Source organism: Pogona vitticeps, chromosome 3 (genome assembly GCF_051106095.1).
Source record: "Pogona vitticeps strain Pit_001003342236 chromosome 3, PviZW2.1, whole genome shotgun sequence".
Lineage (NCBI taxonomy): Eukaryota > Metazoa > Chordata > Lepidosauria > Squamata > Agamidae > Pogona > Pogona vitticeps.
In genome coordinates, this window is record NC_135785.1 from 229,415,082 (window position 1) to 229,434,873 (window position 19,792).

General features: G+C 40.7%; 1 protein-coding gene across 6 annotated transcripts in view; it reads left to right on the top strand.

The window, feature by feature from the left end:
• SENP7 (SUMO specific peptidase 7) overlaps positions 1-19,792 on the top strand; it is a 52,526-nt gene that overhangs the window by 23,980 nt on the left and 8,754 nt on the right. For 4 of the 6 annotated variants that reach the window (XM_020784892.3, XM_020784895.3, XM_020784897.3 and 1 more), the window contains 10 exons: positions 904-937; positions 4,180-4,359; positions 6,674-6,930; positions 9,427-9,563; positions 10,550-10,666; positions 11,997-12,116; positions 14,991-15,083; positions 15,476-15,693; positions 16,772-16,824; positions 19,064-19,104. In XM_020784892.3, coding sequence (XP_020640551.3) covers positions 904-937; positions 4,180-4,359; positions 6,674-6,930; positions 9,427-9,563; positions 10,550-10,666; positions 11,997-12,116; positions 14,991-15,083; positions 15,476-15,693; positions 16,772-16,824; positions 19,064-19,104 — 1,250 coding nt within the window. The remainder of the gene's footprint in view (positions 1-903; positions 938-4,179; positions 4,360-6,673; positions 6,931-9,426; positions 9,564-10,549; positions 10,667-11,996; positions 12,117-14,990; positions 15,084-15,475; positions 15,694-16,771; positions 16,825-19,063; positions 19,105-19,792) is intronic. The other 2 variants (XM_020784894.3, XM_078389923.1) reach the window with 1 other exon arrangement.

Below are 19,792 nucleotides of genomic sequence, written 5' to 3' on the forward strand. Positions count from 1 at the left end.
ACATCCTTCTACACAGCCCCCAAGCCAGCTCCAATGAATTTTCCAGCCCTTCAGAGCTGGTTTTCGAGACATTTAGGGACACTTGGAGGCTACAGTAGAAGGGAATATTGTTTCTCCCCCAGTTACTGCTTGGTGAAAAGATGTTCACTTCTGGATTCTGCCCTGCCTTTAAAACTGAACAGAAGGAATCAATCAGTATGACATTAAGATCAAAAGGCAAACATCCCACTTGGCTGGCAATATAAACCTATGTGAGCCTAAGCAATCCTTGGGATCTTGGCCTTTGTTTGGGGGCCAGTGCCATAGAGTCATAAGATAATGGAGTTGGAAGGGACTTATAAGGCCATCAAGTCCAATCCCCTGCTCAATGCAGGAATCTAAATCAAAGTATTTGAACAGATGTTTGTCTAATTTTTCATGAATACCTCCAATGTTGGCGCACTCACCACTCCGAGGTAATAGGCTCCGTTGTCATACTGCTCTAACACTATGTTTTTCCTGATACTCAGCCTAAATCTGGCTTGCTGCAATTCCATGTCATGCACTCTGGGATGATCCTGCCCTACCCCACCCACCCTATATTACAATCTTTTGAGTATTTGAAAAGTGCTATTGTATCTCCCCTTAGTCTCCTTTTGTCAAAGCTAAACAAGCCCAGTTCTTTCATTCTTTCCTCATAGGGTTTGGTTTCATTTCCTTCATCATCCTCTTAACTTGCGCTCCTCTGAATTGGTTCCAGGTTGTCTGGATCCTTCTCCAAGTGTGGTAACCAGAGCTGGACAAAGTTCTCACTGGCCTAACCAGTGCCAAATAGAGGGGAACTTGTACTTCACGGGATTTGGGACTATACTTTTGTTAATGCAGCCTAGAAGGACTGATTTTCTTTTCTTATTTTTTTTTAAGTTTACAACCAGATGCATTAAGATCCCTTTCGAAGGTAAGATATTGTGTTTATCACATTTCTTGAGGAAAGTGATTGGCAGCATTTCACAGAACGGTGTCTCAAATAAACTTTCACAACAACATCTGTATGATTTTTGTATAAGCAATTTATATAAAATGTGAAAGCGTTGTGTTGAAAGTATTGTAGATGGCGAAGAACAGAATAGCCTATCACATTTCCAAAAATATCTGTTAGATATGTGGAACCCCTGGCTCTTCAGAAATTTTGGAATCAGATTCCCATTAGCCCTGCTCAGTATGGTCACTGATGTGAAATATGTGGGTGTGATAGTCTAAATCATTTGGAATGCCAAAGGTTTCTTAACTCCTATCTGTAATAATAATAATCATGTGCCGTCAAGTTAATTCTGCCTTCCAGCAATCCTTCTCAGGTTTTTCTAGGCAGAGAGTACTCAGAAATGGTTTCCCTTTTACTTGAGGCAGTTTGACTACTCGGACTGGGCTCTTCTCCCAGGAGGTACAGCAGGGAATTGAGCTCCCAACCTCTGGCTCCTAACTCACTGAGCTATGCAGCCAGCAACCCCAGTCTATAGTACTGTATTTAAATATTGAGAGGAGGAAGGGAAACTAGTCTAAATACTGTTACTGCAAAGACAATGGTAGACAGTGGAATCCCTTAAGTCATTGGTACAGTGGTGCCCCGCTTGACGACGATAATGCGTCCCAGCGAAATCGTTGTCAAGTGAAAGTAAAAAACCCATTGGAATGCATTGAAAACTGGTTAATGCGTTCCAATGGGGAAATACCTGCTCGTTTTGCAAAGATCGCCCATAGAGAACCGTCGATCAGCTGTTCTAATTCGCTGTAATGTGAAGCTTCCGTCTAGAAAACACCCATTTTGTGAAGGGAAGGCATCCATTTTGCGAAGGGAAGCCATTTGACAAAGACGGGGAAATCGTCGTCAAGCGAAAAAAAGGTTCCCGAAGCAGGGACCGAATCGACATCAAGCGAAAAAACCTCATAGAAAAATCGTTTTGTGATCGCTATAGCGATCGCAAAAAGTCATCGTACAGCGATTTCGTCGTCAAGCGGGGTCATTGTCAAGCGGGGCACCACTGTACATGTATTGGTCATTTCCTGCATTGACTAATGCAATTCTCTCTACATGGGACTTTCCTTGTGTCTGACTCAGAGATTGCAGCGGGTCCATAATGTGGCAACCAGACTGGTGGCTTGTATGTGCAGGTTTGACCACATCTCCCCAGTCTTAGCATATCTGCACAGGTTACCTGTTGCATCCCAGATCAGACTCAAGGTTTTGATGACCACAGTTTAGAACCATGTCACCTGTTGGAGTTTCTTTTCCTAAGGTCATCTACCTGGCCAGCTAGGTTCTTCTAAGCCATGATCCTCTGGGATCCACTCCAAGAGAGACCAAGAAATCCTCTACTAGAAATAGGGCCTTCTTTGTAGTGGCTCCAGCGCTATGGAATCAACTGCTGGCAGAACTACACCTGCCCCCCTCCCTCCCATCTGTCCCCAACCTTTTTTGGTCTGCGGACCAGCTGGGGAAGGCGGGGCACCCCCTGCGCTCACACGCATGCACTAACAAGTGCACACGCACTCAGACATGGGTGCACTCGGGTGCATGCACAAATGGTGGTGCAGCACTTGTCTGGGCAGGCACGCTCGTGTGCATTTCCAAACAGCGGTGCGGCACTTGCACGGTCGTGCTGGAGTGCACATGCAGCCGCAAACAGGCTGTGCAGGGGTCAGTGTGTGCAGCGAGGGAGGTCTGTCTCAGCGCCCAGTCCGACTCACACCATGGACTGGCACCAGGCCAGGGACCGGGGGTTGGGGATCTCTGCGCTAAAAGATCTTTGAAAACACTGCTTTGCAGACCTTTTTTGGCAACCCTGCAAGATCCATTACTGCTCTGTGTGTTTACATGCCCCATGCTGTATTTTATGTGATATTTCCATCACTTCATAGAATCATAGATTAGTGAAGTTGGAAGGGGCCTATAAGGCCAACTCCCTACTCGATGCAGGAATACAGATCAAAGGATATCTGTCAATCAAAGGTCTAAGTTTCTCTTGAATGCCTCCAGTGTTGGAGCACTCACCACCTCTTGAGGTAATTGGTTCCACTGTCTTACTGCTCTAACAGTTAGGAAGTGTTTCCTCATATTCACTCAAAATCTGGCTTCCTGTATCTTGAGTCAATTGTTGTGTATCCTGAACTCATCAAGAACAGATCTTGATCGTCCTCTGTATGACAGCCTTTCAAGTATTTGAAAAGCGTTATCATATCACCGCTCTGTCTTATTTTCTGAAGGCTAAACATGTCCAGTTCTTTCAGTTTTTCCTCATAGCACTTGGTATTTAGCCCCTGATCATCCTTATTGCCCTCCTCTGAACATATTCCAATTTGTCAGCATCTGTCTTGAAGTATGGTGTCCAGAACTGGATAGATGAAGTGTTGATTGTATTGATCGTTATTTTGTGTTTTGTTTTTTATTGATTTGTATCATTTTAGTTGATTGTAAACCACCCCGAGTAGTGCATCTGCACTAATGGGATGGTATACAAATTTAATAAATAATAATAAATATGCTTTACTTTTCAAAGAGCCCAGATTCTAGGTTTTACATCTCCTTTTACACCAGGATCAGATAGTAAATGACCCTGCCTAAGTCTTTGGCAGCTACTGCCAGACAAAATAGTCAGTATTGGGCTAAACAGAAAATTCCTGTATAAAATAGTGGTTGTCAGATTAATCTGCTATTTCATCATAGGTTAACTGATGCATAAAATGTTGACAACTTGAAATCATATCTTTCAAGTTTAATGTTATTTTATAACCAGGCCAGTTTTGATTAAATGGTTCCTTGCAATGCTTACCGAACAATTCTAAAATTGTGCAGGCAGTGAACTGATCCTCAGCCTCTAAAGAGCAGAGGAGCTTTGGATCTGACAAATTCAAGGCTTCCTCCTCCTCTCCTCCGGAACATCCCATTTTGCAATCTGCCTTTAAGCAATAAATCTGTATCTGTACTTTTCCACAAATGTATAAAAAACAGATAGGGCGGCCATTGTCTCTTAACAGTTGAGTGCTTCAGAAACAATTAAGGGTTATTTTTGCCTCATCCTAAACTCTCCCAGCTAACTAATCTGAGTGTTATGTGACAGTCAATGATTATTCCATTGAAAAATATTAATGTCATGTTTTGTTTATTTATTTTGTATGTCTTCTGTGTAAATTTCTTTCTTCCAGTGGCCCATAATAAGAAAATAGAACTGTCTCTGGATCCAATGCACTTAAGAAGGTTGGGGCTGTGGATGAATAATGATCCCTCAATTGTGAAACATGATTTCATCATTTTTCTTTGGCTGTCATCAGATTATGTGGGACAAATTGAAAACAAAGTGGGGCTGTCTATATTAAACCGGCAAGGTGTGTTTTTAGTTATTCAACATTACTACTTAGTTATTCTGAGAAGTGCATAACTACATCTAACTACATATATTTATCCACCAGTTTAAATTTTAATTTGGGAACAATTAAATTAACCATTGAAGGAATAAAAATTATTAATTGTACTTTTTGAGATTTCAGATAATAAAGACTGCATTATGTAATTCTGAATGTATGTAGAATAGCTTGTCAGTGGTTGAATAGCCAGGTCTAATTGCAAAATAAAGAATTCCATTATATATATATTTATCTTTTTTATTTTTTATTTTATTAAATATATACCGTGGTGTCTCGCATAGTGATCGCTCCGTTTTACGACAAAATCGCTTTGCGATGGACTTTTTGCCATCGCAAGAGCAATCACTTTGCGATGGCCCCTATAAATCTGACGCTGAGAGAGGCTCGGAAGGAAAAAACTAGAAACCGAGCATTCTCGGCGGTGGCCCCTCGGCTGTGGAACACCCTCACAACAGAAATTCGGCTGGCACCCTCGCTGGGTGCTTTTAAAAGGCAGTTAAAAACTTGGCTATTTAGGCAGGCCTTCCCTCCAGTCAGCTAAGTCTTTTTTAATTTCTTATTTCCTTATCCTACCCCATCTTGGTAATCCTTTCTTAAATTAATTGTTTTTAACTAATATAGTAATTGTATTTTTTATGATTATATACAGTATATTTTATATTGATATATTTTATGTTGTAAGCCGCCCCGAGTAGACATGGTCTAGAGGGACGGGGTATAAATTTAATAAATAAATAAATAAATATGGGGAAAATTCACTTTGCGATGATCGTGGGGAAGCGATCATCGCAAAGCCCCCAGTTTTGGGATGATCACAGGGAAGCGCTTCCCCACGATCATCCCAAAGTCCCCATTTTCACACAGCTGATTGGCGGTTCCAAAATGGCCGCGGGTAAACATAATGGCCGCCTGCTGTTTTGCCTCGCTTTAGAGGCACCGAAAATGGCCGCTCCTATGGAGGATTTTTGCATAAGGCGAGTTTTTAAGCCCATAGGAATGCATTAAACGCGATGAAATCGCATAGCATAGCAGCGATTTTTGCTGCACGGATTAACATCGCTAAGCGAGGCACCATTGTACATTCACATATACATTCTTATATTTTATGCCCTTCTTCCTTCCCACCCTCTCCCATTCCCATGGCAAAGTTATATCAAAATTCTTATAAATCTTTTCAGGGAAAATTATAAATACCTTCCAGGTATATTACAAAGGAAAAGACCCTGATGTTGGGAAAGTGTGAGGGCAAGAGGAGAAGGGGACAACAGAGGACGAGATGGTTGGACAGCGTCATCGAAGCTACCAACATGAATTTGACCAAAGTTCAGGAGGCAGTGGAAGACAGGAGGGCCTGGTGTGCTCTGGTCCATGGGGTCACGAAGAGTCGGACACAACTTAATGACTAAACAACAAGAACAAATATTACAATGACCAATAATTTTGGTATATATCAGGGTTAATTACGCCATTATAAGGCTTTGTCAACAATTCAAATATAAAAAGCAAAGGAAGGCAATCTAGAAATGCAGGGTTACATTATTCTGTTCTTTGTTTCTTCAAGCCATTTATTAAACCAATCTGAGCTCTCAAAGATAATGACATGATATACATGGTAATATATTTACATGATAATATATTTATTGTGTAAGACATTTTCAGCTGTTTTCATTTTTGTTTTGAGAGCGTAGAAGGTCCAGTATCCTATAGATGCTGGGCATAATCTCTTGCAATCTTCACTTTGTCATTGTGCAAATGAGAGATCACCCAGATTGAAACAAGCAGAAGTTACATTTGTACAAGGCAGTACTGGATACCTCCTGGCCCAGGCTCTGAAAGAGCCGGAACATTCACAAAATGTATTGTTTCACAAGCAGATTCAGCTCACACATTTCATAATAATGTTATAAAGATACGATTCCGTGATTGGATGACCTGTGCCAAATGTCATTGCTAGATATTTTCCTGTTTATTATTAGATGCTGCATGCAGAAGTATAGATGTTGGTTTCTGGCTTGGTTAAATCAGTTGAAGTGGTACTGCAACAGGATAATGGAGGACTCATGCGAGTTCTTCCTTCCATTGTGTAGATCACCTCCAAAGTTAGCAGAGTTCCAAACCGTTTATGGTTTCGCTTCATCTTTTTGTTGTTGTTTTAATGTTTTTCAAATCAGTGGGTACTGAATAAGTGGAAGAGGGTCTTACTGTATGTCTTCCTCTAAACTTTAGTAACCCATTGCTCCTCCTCCCCTCTTTTTCCATTGCTTTGCTTTTACAGTGAAAAATACTGAACACGTTTTTATAAAGCTGCTTGAGCCACTTACAGGGGAGGAGCATGTCATGCTGAATAAGATATTAGTGGAAATAAGCAAGAAGAATCCCTCTCCAGATCTCACTAACTCTATACCCTGGGAGGAAGTTCTTCAAGAAATATCATGTGAAGAAGACAGCTGCTTCATGGACTATTGCTACGAGTCATTTCAGCAGCAGTTGCAAAAGGACAGTGTCTCAGTTCTGACAGAGACACCACCTCAGGTAAATTAATAATTGCCAAACAAATAATTCGATATAAGAAGGTTTATTTGAATTTGGAAGGGCAACAGCAACTTTTCAGAGTAAACTAATTAGGTCTAAATCAACTTAGCTTCCACAATCGAACAATCAATTTGTTCAAGTTGATATAATGTTCTAATGCTACCTGTGCTCATATTGCCTATATTTCTAGAGAGGCTGCTATGTTTAGTCCACTTCAGCAAAATATATACATATATATATATATTTTGTGGTATCTTAAAAAAACTAACACTTTGTTATGTCATAAACTTTCTTCTATTATTTAAAAAGTAAAATAGCATTTTTCTTAATGTGGGGTTTTCACTGGCCATGGTGCATAGTTTATTAAAAATATTTTTACCCCTGCTTGCAGAAGTACAGTAAAAATGGAAGGAGTTCCAAAATCTGGGAGGAGCAACAGAGAAGGCCACCAAACACACCTGTGAAGGTGGCTAAATTGAGAGGAAGGCCTCTCCTGGTGATCTTAACAATCAAGCTCATAAAAGGGGAAGCAGATGGCCTGGGCCCAAGTTGTTTAAGGCTTTATCAGTTAGAACCAACATTTTGAGTTGTGGTCAGAAATGGATCATCAGAGGTTATGTGATCTCAGCAATATCTTGAAATTAGTCACAAGCTCTATTGGAAATAGAAAGAGAGGGAGAGTTGTTTGTGTGTGTGTGTTTGGCTTGGCAGTTGGTGTTCTCTGGTGTCATACTCATGTCTTCCTCTGAGTTTTCCATCAGCAATTGATTAAGCACTGTATGTACAGAATATTGGACCTGGTACAGTCAATCCTCGACTTACAAACGGCCCTAGTTACAAACATTTCAACTTACAAACAGCTCCGTTGGGAAAAATTGGCATCGACTTGCGGACCCTCAACCTCCCTGGGGGTCCCTGCCACTGCAATTGGTGCCTTTGGAGGTCCCAAAGGGCTTTCCCCTCGACATTGGAGGAAGCAGTTTGAGACCTCCGAAGCCAAAAAGGCAGAACGAAAGGGCTGGAAATTCGAATTCCCTGCCCTTCTCCCCCTGCCTTTTTGCCGTCGAGAAAGCTCCCAGGGCTTCTCTGCTGCCATCGGACGCCTCTTGGCAGGTCCCCCCCACCGTGATCGATGCCTTCAGGCTTTCCCGGGGAGTAGACCAGGGCTTCCCCCGGTAGGTCCGGTCTACTCCCTGGAAAAGCCTGGTAGACTGGGCCTACCAGGGGACTCCCTGGGAAAGCCTAAGGGCGCCGATCGCGGTGCTGGCAGACCACCAGGAGGTCTCCGATGGTGGCGGAGAACCCCTGGGAGCTTTCCTACCACCATCGGAGACCTCCCAGGGGTCCCCAGCCGCCATGATTGGAGGCAATGGTCACCCAGCGCCGGGAGGCTAGAGCCTGGCTGCGGCGGAGGCAGCGGAGCACCGGCAGGCTTCGGACTGGTAAGTCCTTTTTAAAAAACTGTTAAGTCCTTTTTAAAAAACTTTTTTAAAAAACTGGTGGGTTTTGGAGGGTGGATTAGGACTGGGGGATTATGGTGTTTTTTTTTTTTTTTTTTTTTTTTTTTTTTTTTTTTTTTTTTGAAGTCCCAGCATGGGACTTGCTTCGTTTATTTTTATTTTGGTATTTTTTAAAATACTGGAATGGATTAATTCCGTTCCCATGCATTTCAGTGGGAAATGGTAATTCGACTTAACGAACTTTACGACGTACGAACGTCCTTCCAGATTAAGTTTGTAAGTCAAGGGTTGACTGTAGGTCTTTGTTCTGATCCATCAAGGTCCTTCTTACATTCTTACGTTGTACCTGCTGTTACATGCCGTCAAGTTGGAACCAACTTATGGCAGCCCTAATAAGGCTTTCAAAGTATGTGAGACATTTCAGGAGCGGTTTTACCAGTTCCACACACACCCCTGTTTGACTACATTCATAGTCCATTGCTCTATCCACCAGCTCCATCCTGGGTATGTTGTACCTATCTGTTGTAAACTGACTTCTGTCTGTTGAATACCCATTCAGGAAAGGAGTGGTAGGAGACACGTATTGTTTGTTCATCATATTCTCTGTAGCAACAAATGAATATTTCTGAGTATATGAACAAGGGAGCATGATAAGTTAGCATGATGTGTCCACATTGTTTCTCAGGTTTTTAATCTTCTGAGGGCTATTAAATCAGGCTGGTAACAGCATGCATGACAAATCTGTCCAGTCCAAAAGTCTAGGGAAAGGATGAGGAAAAGGTTTTCACTAGTCGCAATTTGCTTACTTGATTCAGCGAAAGTTGGCAGACATGAGATGATGGGAATTCAGTTATTATAACAATGTTCAACATGGATGTGTGATATTTGTTGCAATCCAGCTAATATATTTAGCAAGAAAAATACCTTTGGGACTTAGATGATGTTTATTCCTTGTAATCAGTTTTCACCTGTTTGTGCACTCCAAAAGCTTAATAGTGTTTTGATTGGAGAGCTGAAAAGAACCTTTTTTTTAAAGCAGGTATCAAAGGCAAGCATTCCCAAACCCAATTACACTGTACTACAGAAGCAAAGTAATGGCCAATATTCATTTTCTATCTCCTCTACAAAACGCAGTGAATGGAAAGAGTTGCGAGAGGCTGGACCTGTTCAGAAGTATGTAGACTGATTGTGTAATCTTGAATTATGCAAAAGTAAATTATATATGCCTTCACACTCCTCTTGTCATGGAGTGCGCTGCCTAGCTTGCCTCTAGACGTCCACCTGTTTGCATGGTCCTCTGCAAAGGAGTATATCCACGTTCCTCATTACTTAAGTGGTGCTCCCTTAATGTTTAGCCATTGATCTGAGACCATGCAATGGAGTTTTGCCACATGCTGTAGAATTACTATCCATTTTCTCTCATTGTGTTTATTTTTGGATAAAATAGAAGTAGAAAAATACCAAAAGAGACAACAAATGACCTTGATTTTTCTTCCTACCACATTTCCTTCTCACATTAGATACAGCTGATTAATCCAGAATGAGGCAGAGTGTGGGCCTCCAGATGTAGTTTGACTGCAGCTCCCATCAATCAGCTCTAGCCACTGTACCGAGTGGTAAGGAATGCTGGGAGTTGCAGTCCAACAACACCAAGAGGGCTGGGGGCATTTCTAAAAATACACAGTGACAAAGATGTCGGAAGCAAATATGAATAATTATGATATTTAATTGAATTGAATAACATCCTCCTCTTGAAATGTGGCAAGGTGTTAATCTTCGGTTTTATAATATGTTGCATTTAGCCTGTGAAAAATCTTAATGTGGATGAAAATTTTAAATAGAAAATGATGCATTGCTTTTTTATTTTATTTTGTTCCATTTTTTTACCTGTTTAGCAATTCTGTGCTTGTTTTTTGTGAATATATGCAGTCAGGATGGTGGTGGTGGTGGTTTGCTCTTTTTCCCCGGGAAGGAAAACTGAGATTTTTCATAATTTTAGTGAGCTAGACTCCATTGGTAGTATAGGACTATCTGTGGAGCTGTAATTGGATATTTACTGCCTATCGTTGTAGATAAATGAAAACAGTGTACTTTTGTCAGAGTTGATTTATTTATTATAGAATTGTATAAAGGTGTTTAATGTCACTTGTGTTTTCCAGTTTGATCATTTACCCTCCTCCACCAGCCAAAGGGGGATTAGGTGTCACAAGGGAAGATTTGGAATGTTTAGAACATGGAGAATTTCTCAATGATGTGATCATTGACTTTTATCTTAAGTAAGTATATATATACACATGTTTGTGTGTTCTGTGCCATCAAGTCAAAACCAAGTTACAGCAACCCTAATAGGGATATACTCTCTCTCTCTCTCTCTCTCTCTCTCTCTCTCTCTCTCTCTCTGTTTGTGTGTGTGTGTGTGTGTGTGTGTGTGTAGCTCCTTTGTTTGTAATTGTAAAATATCAGCGGGTTAAGAATGTGAACATTACCTACTTACTGATTATTTCATAATGTCAAAAAACTGTATTTTTTTACATTGCTTTTCAGATAACCAGTACTATAAAAGACATCAAAGTATGGGCTTGTAACTAGCCAGTAACTTGATTGTCTCCAACAGAAAAAAAATCTTTTAGAACTAGAAAGAAAAACTTTGCTGAAGTTTCATCTGTTATTTTAATTTTGACTTTTGTAGACTTGTTTGCAAAAGTTGATTATTTATCATCTTAGATACTAATTATTTTTAAAAACACCCATGGAAGTGACCTCTGCTCACCAAAATTAGGTTGTTGTTCGTTTGGATTTGAAGCCAGGGTTAGACGTGGCACAAAAACTGCAACATTGGTTTCTCTGTAAAACTACTTTCTTTTGGGAAGAGTTCTCTCTTCATAATAAGCTGACCAATGTAGATGCTTCTTCACCTTTCTAGGCAGAGAGCCCTTGTAATTTCAGCCAAACAACAGAAATTTTCCCATGCGTAGAGAGAGTTTGCTACATGGAATCAAGTTTGCAACTCTGGACACATACCTGGGAGCAAATCCCAATAATGCTATTTAGTTCCAAATAAACATTATTTATAGTGAGTTAGGTATCTGGCTGTGGAGCCAGAGGTTGGGAGTGTGCCTCCCGCAAGTAGAGCCAGCCTGTGTGGCCTTGGGCAACCTGCACAGTCTCAGGATGCCACTAGAAGGTGGGAACGGTACCTCACTTCAGAGTATTCTGTATTTAGAAAACCTTGAGAAGGGTCGCCATAAGTCAGATATGACTTGATGGCGTATAGGTTTTAATAAACATAATTAGGTCTGTACTGTGGATGTCTATGTTTTTGGTAACTACCATTCAGAATCAAAGGAGTTTTTTGCTGCCACTTCTTTTGAGGGAAAAGCAGTCTCTTGCCACTGAATGAGAGGACAATGGACTGTGGTTTTTTTATTTTATTCTGGGATTGTATTCTCTCTGGGATTGTATTCTTTGTCTCTACCACCACCCCCCATGTGGAAGTTCAGTATAAGGACAAGACTTGTGATCAGTACAGTTGAAGTGGAGAGAAGAGGGGAAAAACACAAGCAAACATGTCTACATACGACATTTGTGCCTCTTTTGTCTTGTTAGATATCTACTACTGGAAAAAGCCCCCAAAGAACTTGCTGATCGGTCACACATTTTTAGCAGTTTCTTCTATAAGTGCCTGACCAGAACAGAAAAGACCTCTGAAGAAAATCCAAAGCTTTCGTAAGTTCTAAATGTATGAATGTAAATTTATTTAAACGGAAGGAAGGTGAAGCCATCACAAGGTAATTATTCCTCCTCTTAAGCTGTAGGGCACAGTTAAAAGCAGTAAGGGGGAAACAATGGCAGTAGTTTTACACAATGGCAAAGATTTCAGAAGCAAATATGAATAATTATGATATTTAATTGACATTTAATTATGATATTTAATTTCCCGGTTCAGCAAATACTTCTGTGGTATTCTTCTGATGCTAGTTTTATGCACGAATAGATAAGATCACTAGTTCTATGAGTCACTTATGCATTAATGTGTAGTTTTTGCTAGGGATGGGCACTTTCATGTTTAAAAGAAACACCCAAAATACAAAAGAGGCTGTTTTTTGGTTCATTTATGTTTCTCTCTCCAATTACTGAAAGAAAGCTTCTAAAAATGATTCATGTTTGCAACAGAAGGGTGGGCAATAATTTCATTTTTCTTTTGTGTCTCCTATGGTGTGTAACAATTTAGTGCTCTTCGTATGTGCCTCCATCTTGGATCCTTTCCTTTTTTTCCTTGATTTTTAAGGAATTTCTTGTATTTGCCACACACATACACACACCATTTCTTTGGGCATTTGTTTCCCCCTTTGTTTTATTTTTTGTTGTTGCTTGGTTGGTTAGTCTTTGTTTTTTTTATTTTGGGGGCTGGGGGGGGTTCCTTTCTTGGATTATTTTTGCTGATGCCTGGCCTGCTTTCTCTTGCCCACTGGACTCAGAGAAGAAAATTCATCAAGTGGTGGGGGAGAAAAATCTCACTTGTGATTTGGTGACAGAGTTGGACTTTGTGACTCTGGCAGCATGCCTGTGCTGCTTGTGGATGATGGTTAGTGGTGACTGGGCATAGCTTAGGGCCTTTCTCTCTTGCTGTTCTTGATGCTGTGTTGTTGGTACTTACTTTAGCGAATGACTGTCTCTGTGTGCCAGGTAGCCGTTGCCTGCCAGCCTGTCGGTTTCCCTGCCAGGGCCAGAGGGTGGGTGGTACTGAATGCATACTGTTAATTTTTATACTGAGTTTATAGACCATGTGACTTAGTGAGAACACTACACCGGGTGGTTTATGTAATTAGGCAAAACATACAAAAAATAATAATAAATCAAAATGCATACCACCACAAAGTAAAACAATAGGCAACCTACGATGGACATATAATAACCCAGATCAAACCAAGTTACATAAACCATAATATAATAAGAAACATATACAATAGTGTAATAAAAATAATCACGACAGTAGAGTATGGGTCTCAGAAATTAGCCAAGGACAGTGACGGCGAACCTTTTTGGCCCTGAGTGTGCAAACTGAAAAGGAAAAAAAAAAAAAAAAAAAAAACCTCAGCGAGCAGTGGAAGGGGGAATGCAGGCACAGAGGAGCCTCAAAACCCCACTCCGAATCCACCTCCAGGCACCAGCATCAGCTGCACTGGATCCTGGCCTACCACCTGTTGGGGCATTAACACCACAGCTGCAGCCGCCTCCTCAGGTTTGGCTGCAGGCGGAGCAATCCGGCGACGTATGGTTCGCATGCCCACAGAGAAGGCTTTGCATGCTAGCTGTGGCATGTGTGCCATAGGTTCACCATTGCTGGCCTAGGATATTGCCAAAGGCCTCCATAAATAATTTCTCTTTTCTCATGTTCTATTGCCTGTTTTTGAAGGAGATTGATTCTCCGTTACTTTGCCTCTACTTTGGGGGGCCATTTTAAAGATCTTTTGATGTTTTTGGAGTGCCAGAAAGCATGAAACAAATGACCCCGGAGAGGATTTTCCTTTCATGCAAAACAAAAGAACAATGCACAAAAAAATGTGAAAATAGAAAAGTCCCCCCCCCAAAGGACCTGACATGAAAGAAATTTGAAAATATTTGCTATGCACATCTCTAGTCCTTGCAAATTTACTTGGAAGTCATTTGCCAAATGTTCATTGGGGCGTATCACTGGATTATATTACATAGAACTGCAGTTCTAGTTTCTCTAAACAGATTCCACGTGTACTTTCTGTGGAAGTTTTATGTATCTCTGCATAAAAACCACTCAAATTTATGATGAAGACCCTTAATTTGTTTCCTCCACCATTATTTAACTATTTGTTACCTTTGCATCTTGCCTTCCCACCACTGAGTTCAAGGCAGTATATGCACCTCTCCTCTCTTCCATGTCTTATTTTCACAAGAACAATACAAGGTAGCTACGCCATGTTGACACTGGGTGGGTTTTGATTGTTACATCCTGTGCCAAGGAGTTTTCCTCCCCTAGGACTAGTAGCTTCTTAATGTTTTGGACAGCAAATCTCCTCAGCCCCAGCCAGTACGGCCACTGGTCAGGAAGATTAGGAGCTCTGCATCAGACATCTATAATGCACCAAGTTGAGGCATGGAGAGCTTCTTAGAAGTTGCCAGGTTATATTATATGGCTTTCCAGGTTATACTACAGGGCTTTCCAGGTCCATTGAGTAGCACCATTGAGCTTCAGATACCCTGCTTACTGCAAGATTACAGCCGGAAGACAACAAAGTACAGCCTCTCCTGTTGCCATCTCATACCACGATTTTCTGAAGAATGGCAACAGAATGGTAAAGAGAACTGTGCCAGCTCCTTTTCTGATCCTCTTTGCGATTACACTGTTCTGGAGACAGAAGCTTGGAGAACTTTGAATGCTCAGTTATGCTGACCTAAGTCAATGGCTATTTGCAGGTGGTCAGCTCATCCAAAAAGGTGGATTTGCCCGCTTTGTTCAATAAGGAACAGTGTATTCTCCTTTTGCTAGGTTTGGGGAGAACAATGAGTATGTTTCCGTCTCTTCCTCACAAAGGGTATCTAACCATTTCTTTTGTGTCTACACAGATTAGCACAGAGAAGGCACAGAAGAGTCAAAAGGTGGACTCGATACATTAACATTTTCAATAAAGACTACATTTTTGTGCCTGTGAATGAAGAGTAAGTTTGCATTACTAATTGAGACTTCTGCCTTTTCTTGCCCTGTCATTCCAGAAATTTTAACCTGTATTCTGTAAATTTGCTCTTGATGTTTAGAGCTCGGATGTTTTGGAAAATGGGCATACAGACTGGGATTTCTTTACTAAATACAGGGGAGTAAACTAAGGTATTTTTCTTTTATGTATAATATGTGGTTCAGGTGGTGTGCTGAAAAATGAAATGGCCACATGATTGATTTCTGCTAAATGAACTCTGATATTTTAATGGCAATCAACAGAGAAACACTGGCGCAACCCAAAGCTCCCCTCTCCCTCTCTCCCTCCCGTTCTTTCTTCGTATAGACTTGTCTTTTACATTACTATGCTCTGAGCTTCTCTTCTTTGCTTCACCAGGTCTCATTGGTACATCGCAGTCATATGCTTCCCTTGGCTAGAAGAGGTTGTGTATGAAGATTCTCCAGGCCAGTGTTCACAGCAGTCAAGCTTGCAGCAATTTCCACCTCAGCTAGAAATAAGAAATGAAACTGTTAAGACAGAAAGTGTTTTGGTCTTTAAGGATATCAAGAATGATAAAGAAAAATCAGCAGTAAATAGCAACGTGCAGCCCAATGGTAACAATTTAAGAGCATGTGCTTGATAATTCTGTAAATTTATTTATTTATTTATTTATTTATTTATTTATTTATTTATTTATTTATTTATTTATTTATTTATTTATTTATTTATTTATTTATTTATTTAATATGCCACCCACACTGCCCAAAGGTTTCTTTGAAGGGAACTACATACACAGATCTTAGTAACCAGTGAATGCATTTTTAGATAACCTATTTAGAGAGCAAACTACAGATGAAATTTACTAATGTACACCAGGATTGCGTAAATTGCTCTCCTATGACACATTTTGGGGAATAATGGACCAAATCAGGGGTTAGCCATATTTAAACGTAGGTCCACAAGTTTATAGTATTGTCAGAAATCTCAAATCTGGAATCTTTATCATACTTTTTAGAGCTGATGTTCATAGTGGCTAAGGAGTTGACCTATGATTCATAAAGCCCCCAATTCATCTCTTACCACTGCCATGAATCTCTTCAAAGCGTTGGTCCCCAACCTTTTTAACCCCGCACACTAGTTGGGGAAGGCGAGACACCCCTCTGCTTTAAAGGACATTAGACTAGCAGCCACTCTCTCCTAGCCTCAGTCCCCGTTCTGTAAGATGGTGACAATAAAACTACTCCATCTTGCAGGGATTCTATAAGGATTAAGTAATATTATATAGGTGGAAGGCTTTGAAGCCTCTGAACAGCATTATTCTGTGTGATCCATACTATGCCTGGTTCCACCTCCTCAGAAACTTAGATCTGACTCCACAAGTCCATTTTGCTATAACACAAGGAAAAAGGAAGGAGAGGAATTGTGAAGGGAATGAAGAGAAGAAGAGGGAGACAAGTGTTCAAAACTATACTATCATAAAGCATTGTAATCAATCAACTTCATTGTTTTGTTGCTTTCAGTGAAAATTGCTTGCATACCAAAAATCAGCAAAGAAAGTCTTCAGTCAGTGGCTTTTTGCCACCGATTATGACAGGATTTTGACCTATTGATAGACAGATACACTTTTAGTCATGCCATACAGTATTAGTGTATCACTTAAAAATCTATCACATGTGGCTTTCTTTCTCATAGGTAATATTCAAGCATCGGTTATCTCTCCGGAATTGGATTCCTGTAGCTCAAAAGTAAGTGCCTGTGACTGCATTCCGTTTTGTCTCAATAAAACCAAGTATGAATGAACCTTCTTCCTGTGTAAGAATCTTCTCACTCTCCCCTTCTTGGTATCAATATTTAAGCCAGGAAGGCTGTAATTAACTATATTTCCTAATTTTGTTCAAACCAAAAATATATGGTTAGAACTTTGGAAGAAGCCATAATACTGAATCAACTTCAAATTGGTTTTAGCAGTCCTGTTCTTTTCAGGGCCACCACAAAGGGTGGGAATTGGGAAACTGCAAAATATCTCAGCTTTTGAAACAGGATATACAAACTGGGCCTTTGTGTCCTTGTTCGTCATGTGCTGTCAAGTCATATTTGACTTATAGTGACCCCAATAGGGTTTGGAAGGTATGTGAGGTATTTAAGGAGTGGGTTTACCAGTACAGAGCCCACCCCTGTGAGTTTCCATTGCTGCATGGGGATTTGAACCCAAGCCTCCATCTGTTATACTCACTGGCTCTTGGGTCCTAGACAAGTACAGTGGGGTCTCTACTTAAGAACGTCCCTACTTAAGAACAATCCAACTTAAGAACAGCTCCATTTGCTAAATTTTGCTTCTACTTCAGAACAGAAATCCAAGATAAGAACAGGAAAAAAAAACTTTCCTGCTCTTTTTTTAACCTTAGGTCAACTTAGGTTAAAAAAAATTTTCCCCCTAGTGCTAGAGTACTATTAACCAGCTTTGCATTAGTTCCTATGGGAACTAATGCTTCAATGTACGAACGCACCTCTACATAACAAAAAAACAGCCAGAACGGATTAATTGGTTTTCAGTCCATTCCTATGGGAAATTTTGCTTCAACTTAAGAACGTTTCAACTTAAGAACACCATTCCAAAACGGATTAAGTTCTTAAGTAGAGGTTCCACTGTAGTTTCTATGGACGGAAAAGAGCAGATACGGATTAAATGGTTTTCAATGCATTCCTATGGGAAATGCAGATTCAACATAAGAACTTTTCAACTTGAGAACCACCTTCCAATACGGATTAAGTTCTTAAGTAGAGACCCCACTGTATAGTGGTGGACTAATGGGAAGGCCTGATATGGTTTAAGATACTTAAGAGGATGGCTTAAGGTTTTTTCCATATGGAATTCACACACAGTCAGATTGCTAACAAAAAGCCCACAATATTTTACAATTATTAATCTTGTAGAATAGGGGTTTCTAAATATGTTCAGTTATTGTAATAGTTTTGGACAAACTATATGACCCCGGGGCATCCCCAGAAGAAGGAAATGGTAAAATGTCCGAGTACTCTGTACCTAGAAAGCTCTGGAAATGGTCACCATAAGTTGGAATCATTTAGCATTTTTATTAGTGGTAGTAGTGGTGGTGGCAGTAGCAGCTGCCGTAGCATTTGTAGTTTTTGTTTTTTCAGGCTATGGCTTATTAAGAAAAAACCCATAAAATTATAGTAACAAATTGAAGACAGAAATGAATTGCTTGCAATAATAACAGGTTATTATAAAGATATTAAGATGCAGATCTATGAAAGAAAAAAAGGCAAGCTCTTCATCTATGTTTATTACACCAGCCGGCTGACAGAAATTCAGCATTTATTGGTTAATTTCTGTAGTCCTTTCTATATTACAGCTAATCTGAATATTTACATGTAATGCGCCTTGTATGAAGGTAATACAACAAAACACATGTAATAAGTATTTAGCAAGTCCCAAATTAGTTAATTAATAGCTAATATTCTATACAAGTTTTTATTTTCAGCTATGAGAATTCGCAAAACGCTATAGCAAGATTTTATACTATACTGTATATTTATTCTCTGTACTTATTTTTGTATAATCAGGTCTACAATTGCATAATAAAACTTACTATACAAGTATCTTTTAGCCTTTTGTTTCTGTTCTTGGGGTTTTCTTGGCAAAGATACTGGAGTGGCTTGCCAGTTCCTGCTCCAGGTGGATTGTGTTTAATCAGAACTCTCCACTATGACCTGTCCATCTTGGGTGGCCCTGCATGGCTGAGCCCATAGCTTCTCTGAATTACTGAAGCCCCTTCGCCACAACAAGGCAGCAATCCATGAAGGGGGCAGTGGAAGACAGGAGGGCCTGGTTTGCTCTAGTTCATGGGGTCACGAAGAGTCGGACACGACTAAATGACAGCAACATACAAGTATCAGATTATAGCATAGTTTGCTTAATATTGAAGTTTGCTTTTTCTGATTATAGTTTTGAATGTTTTTCAGAGTACATCAAGTATGTCTACACACAAGAAAATTTCTAAAAGGTAGGCACTAGCATTTGTAATAATTCACCACCAGCAGTAGTGAAGCTGGGTCTGGAGGCCCTCCACGTGTTGATTGGGGCCAGGGATGGTATTGGGATTTTGCTGGGTTATCGTGCTCCCCGCGACCCAACAATTTCCTTACCAGAGCTGGCAGACTTTGTCTCTATGGCACAGTTGGAGACTTCTGCTCCTGGGTGACTTCAACATCCATGTGGAGGCGGAGATTTCCGGTCCAGCTCTTGAGTTCTTGGAAACCATGGCTTTCTTGGACATGTCGTAACATGTTAACGGCCCCACACACATGGGCGGTCATATGCTAGACCTGGTGTTCCCCACTGAGCGGAGCAAGTGTGGTCTGATGGCTATTGACCTTGTTTCAGTTTCCTTGTCATGGTCAGATCACCACCTAATAAAATGTAACCTCTCAGTGGCTCTCCCTCCCCGCAGGGACCATGGACCTATTATAATGGTCCACCCTCGAAGGTTACTGGATCCTTTACGCTTCCAGGATACCATGAGAGGGATTCCTGCTGATCTGTCTGGCGCTCCTGTCGAGGCTCTGGTTGATGGCTGGCTTGCTGCCGCCACTAGGGTTGTAGACACGATCGCTCCTAAACGCCCTCTCTGGTGCAGAGCTTGGCCAGGGTCCTGGTTTAACCAGGAGCTGCGAGCTATGAATCGAAATAGA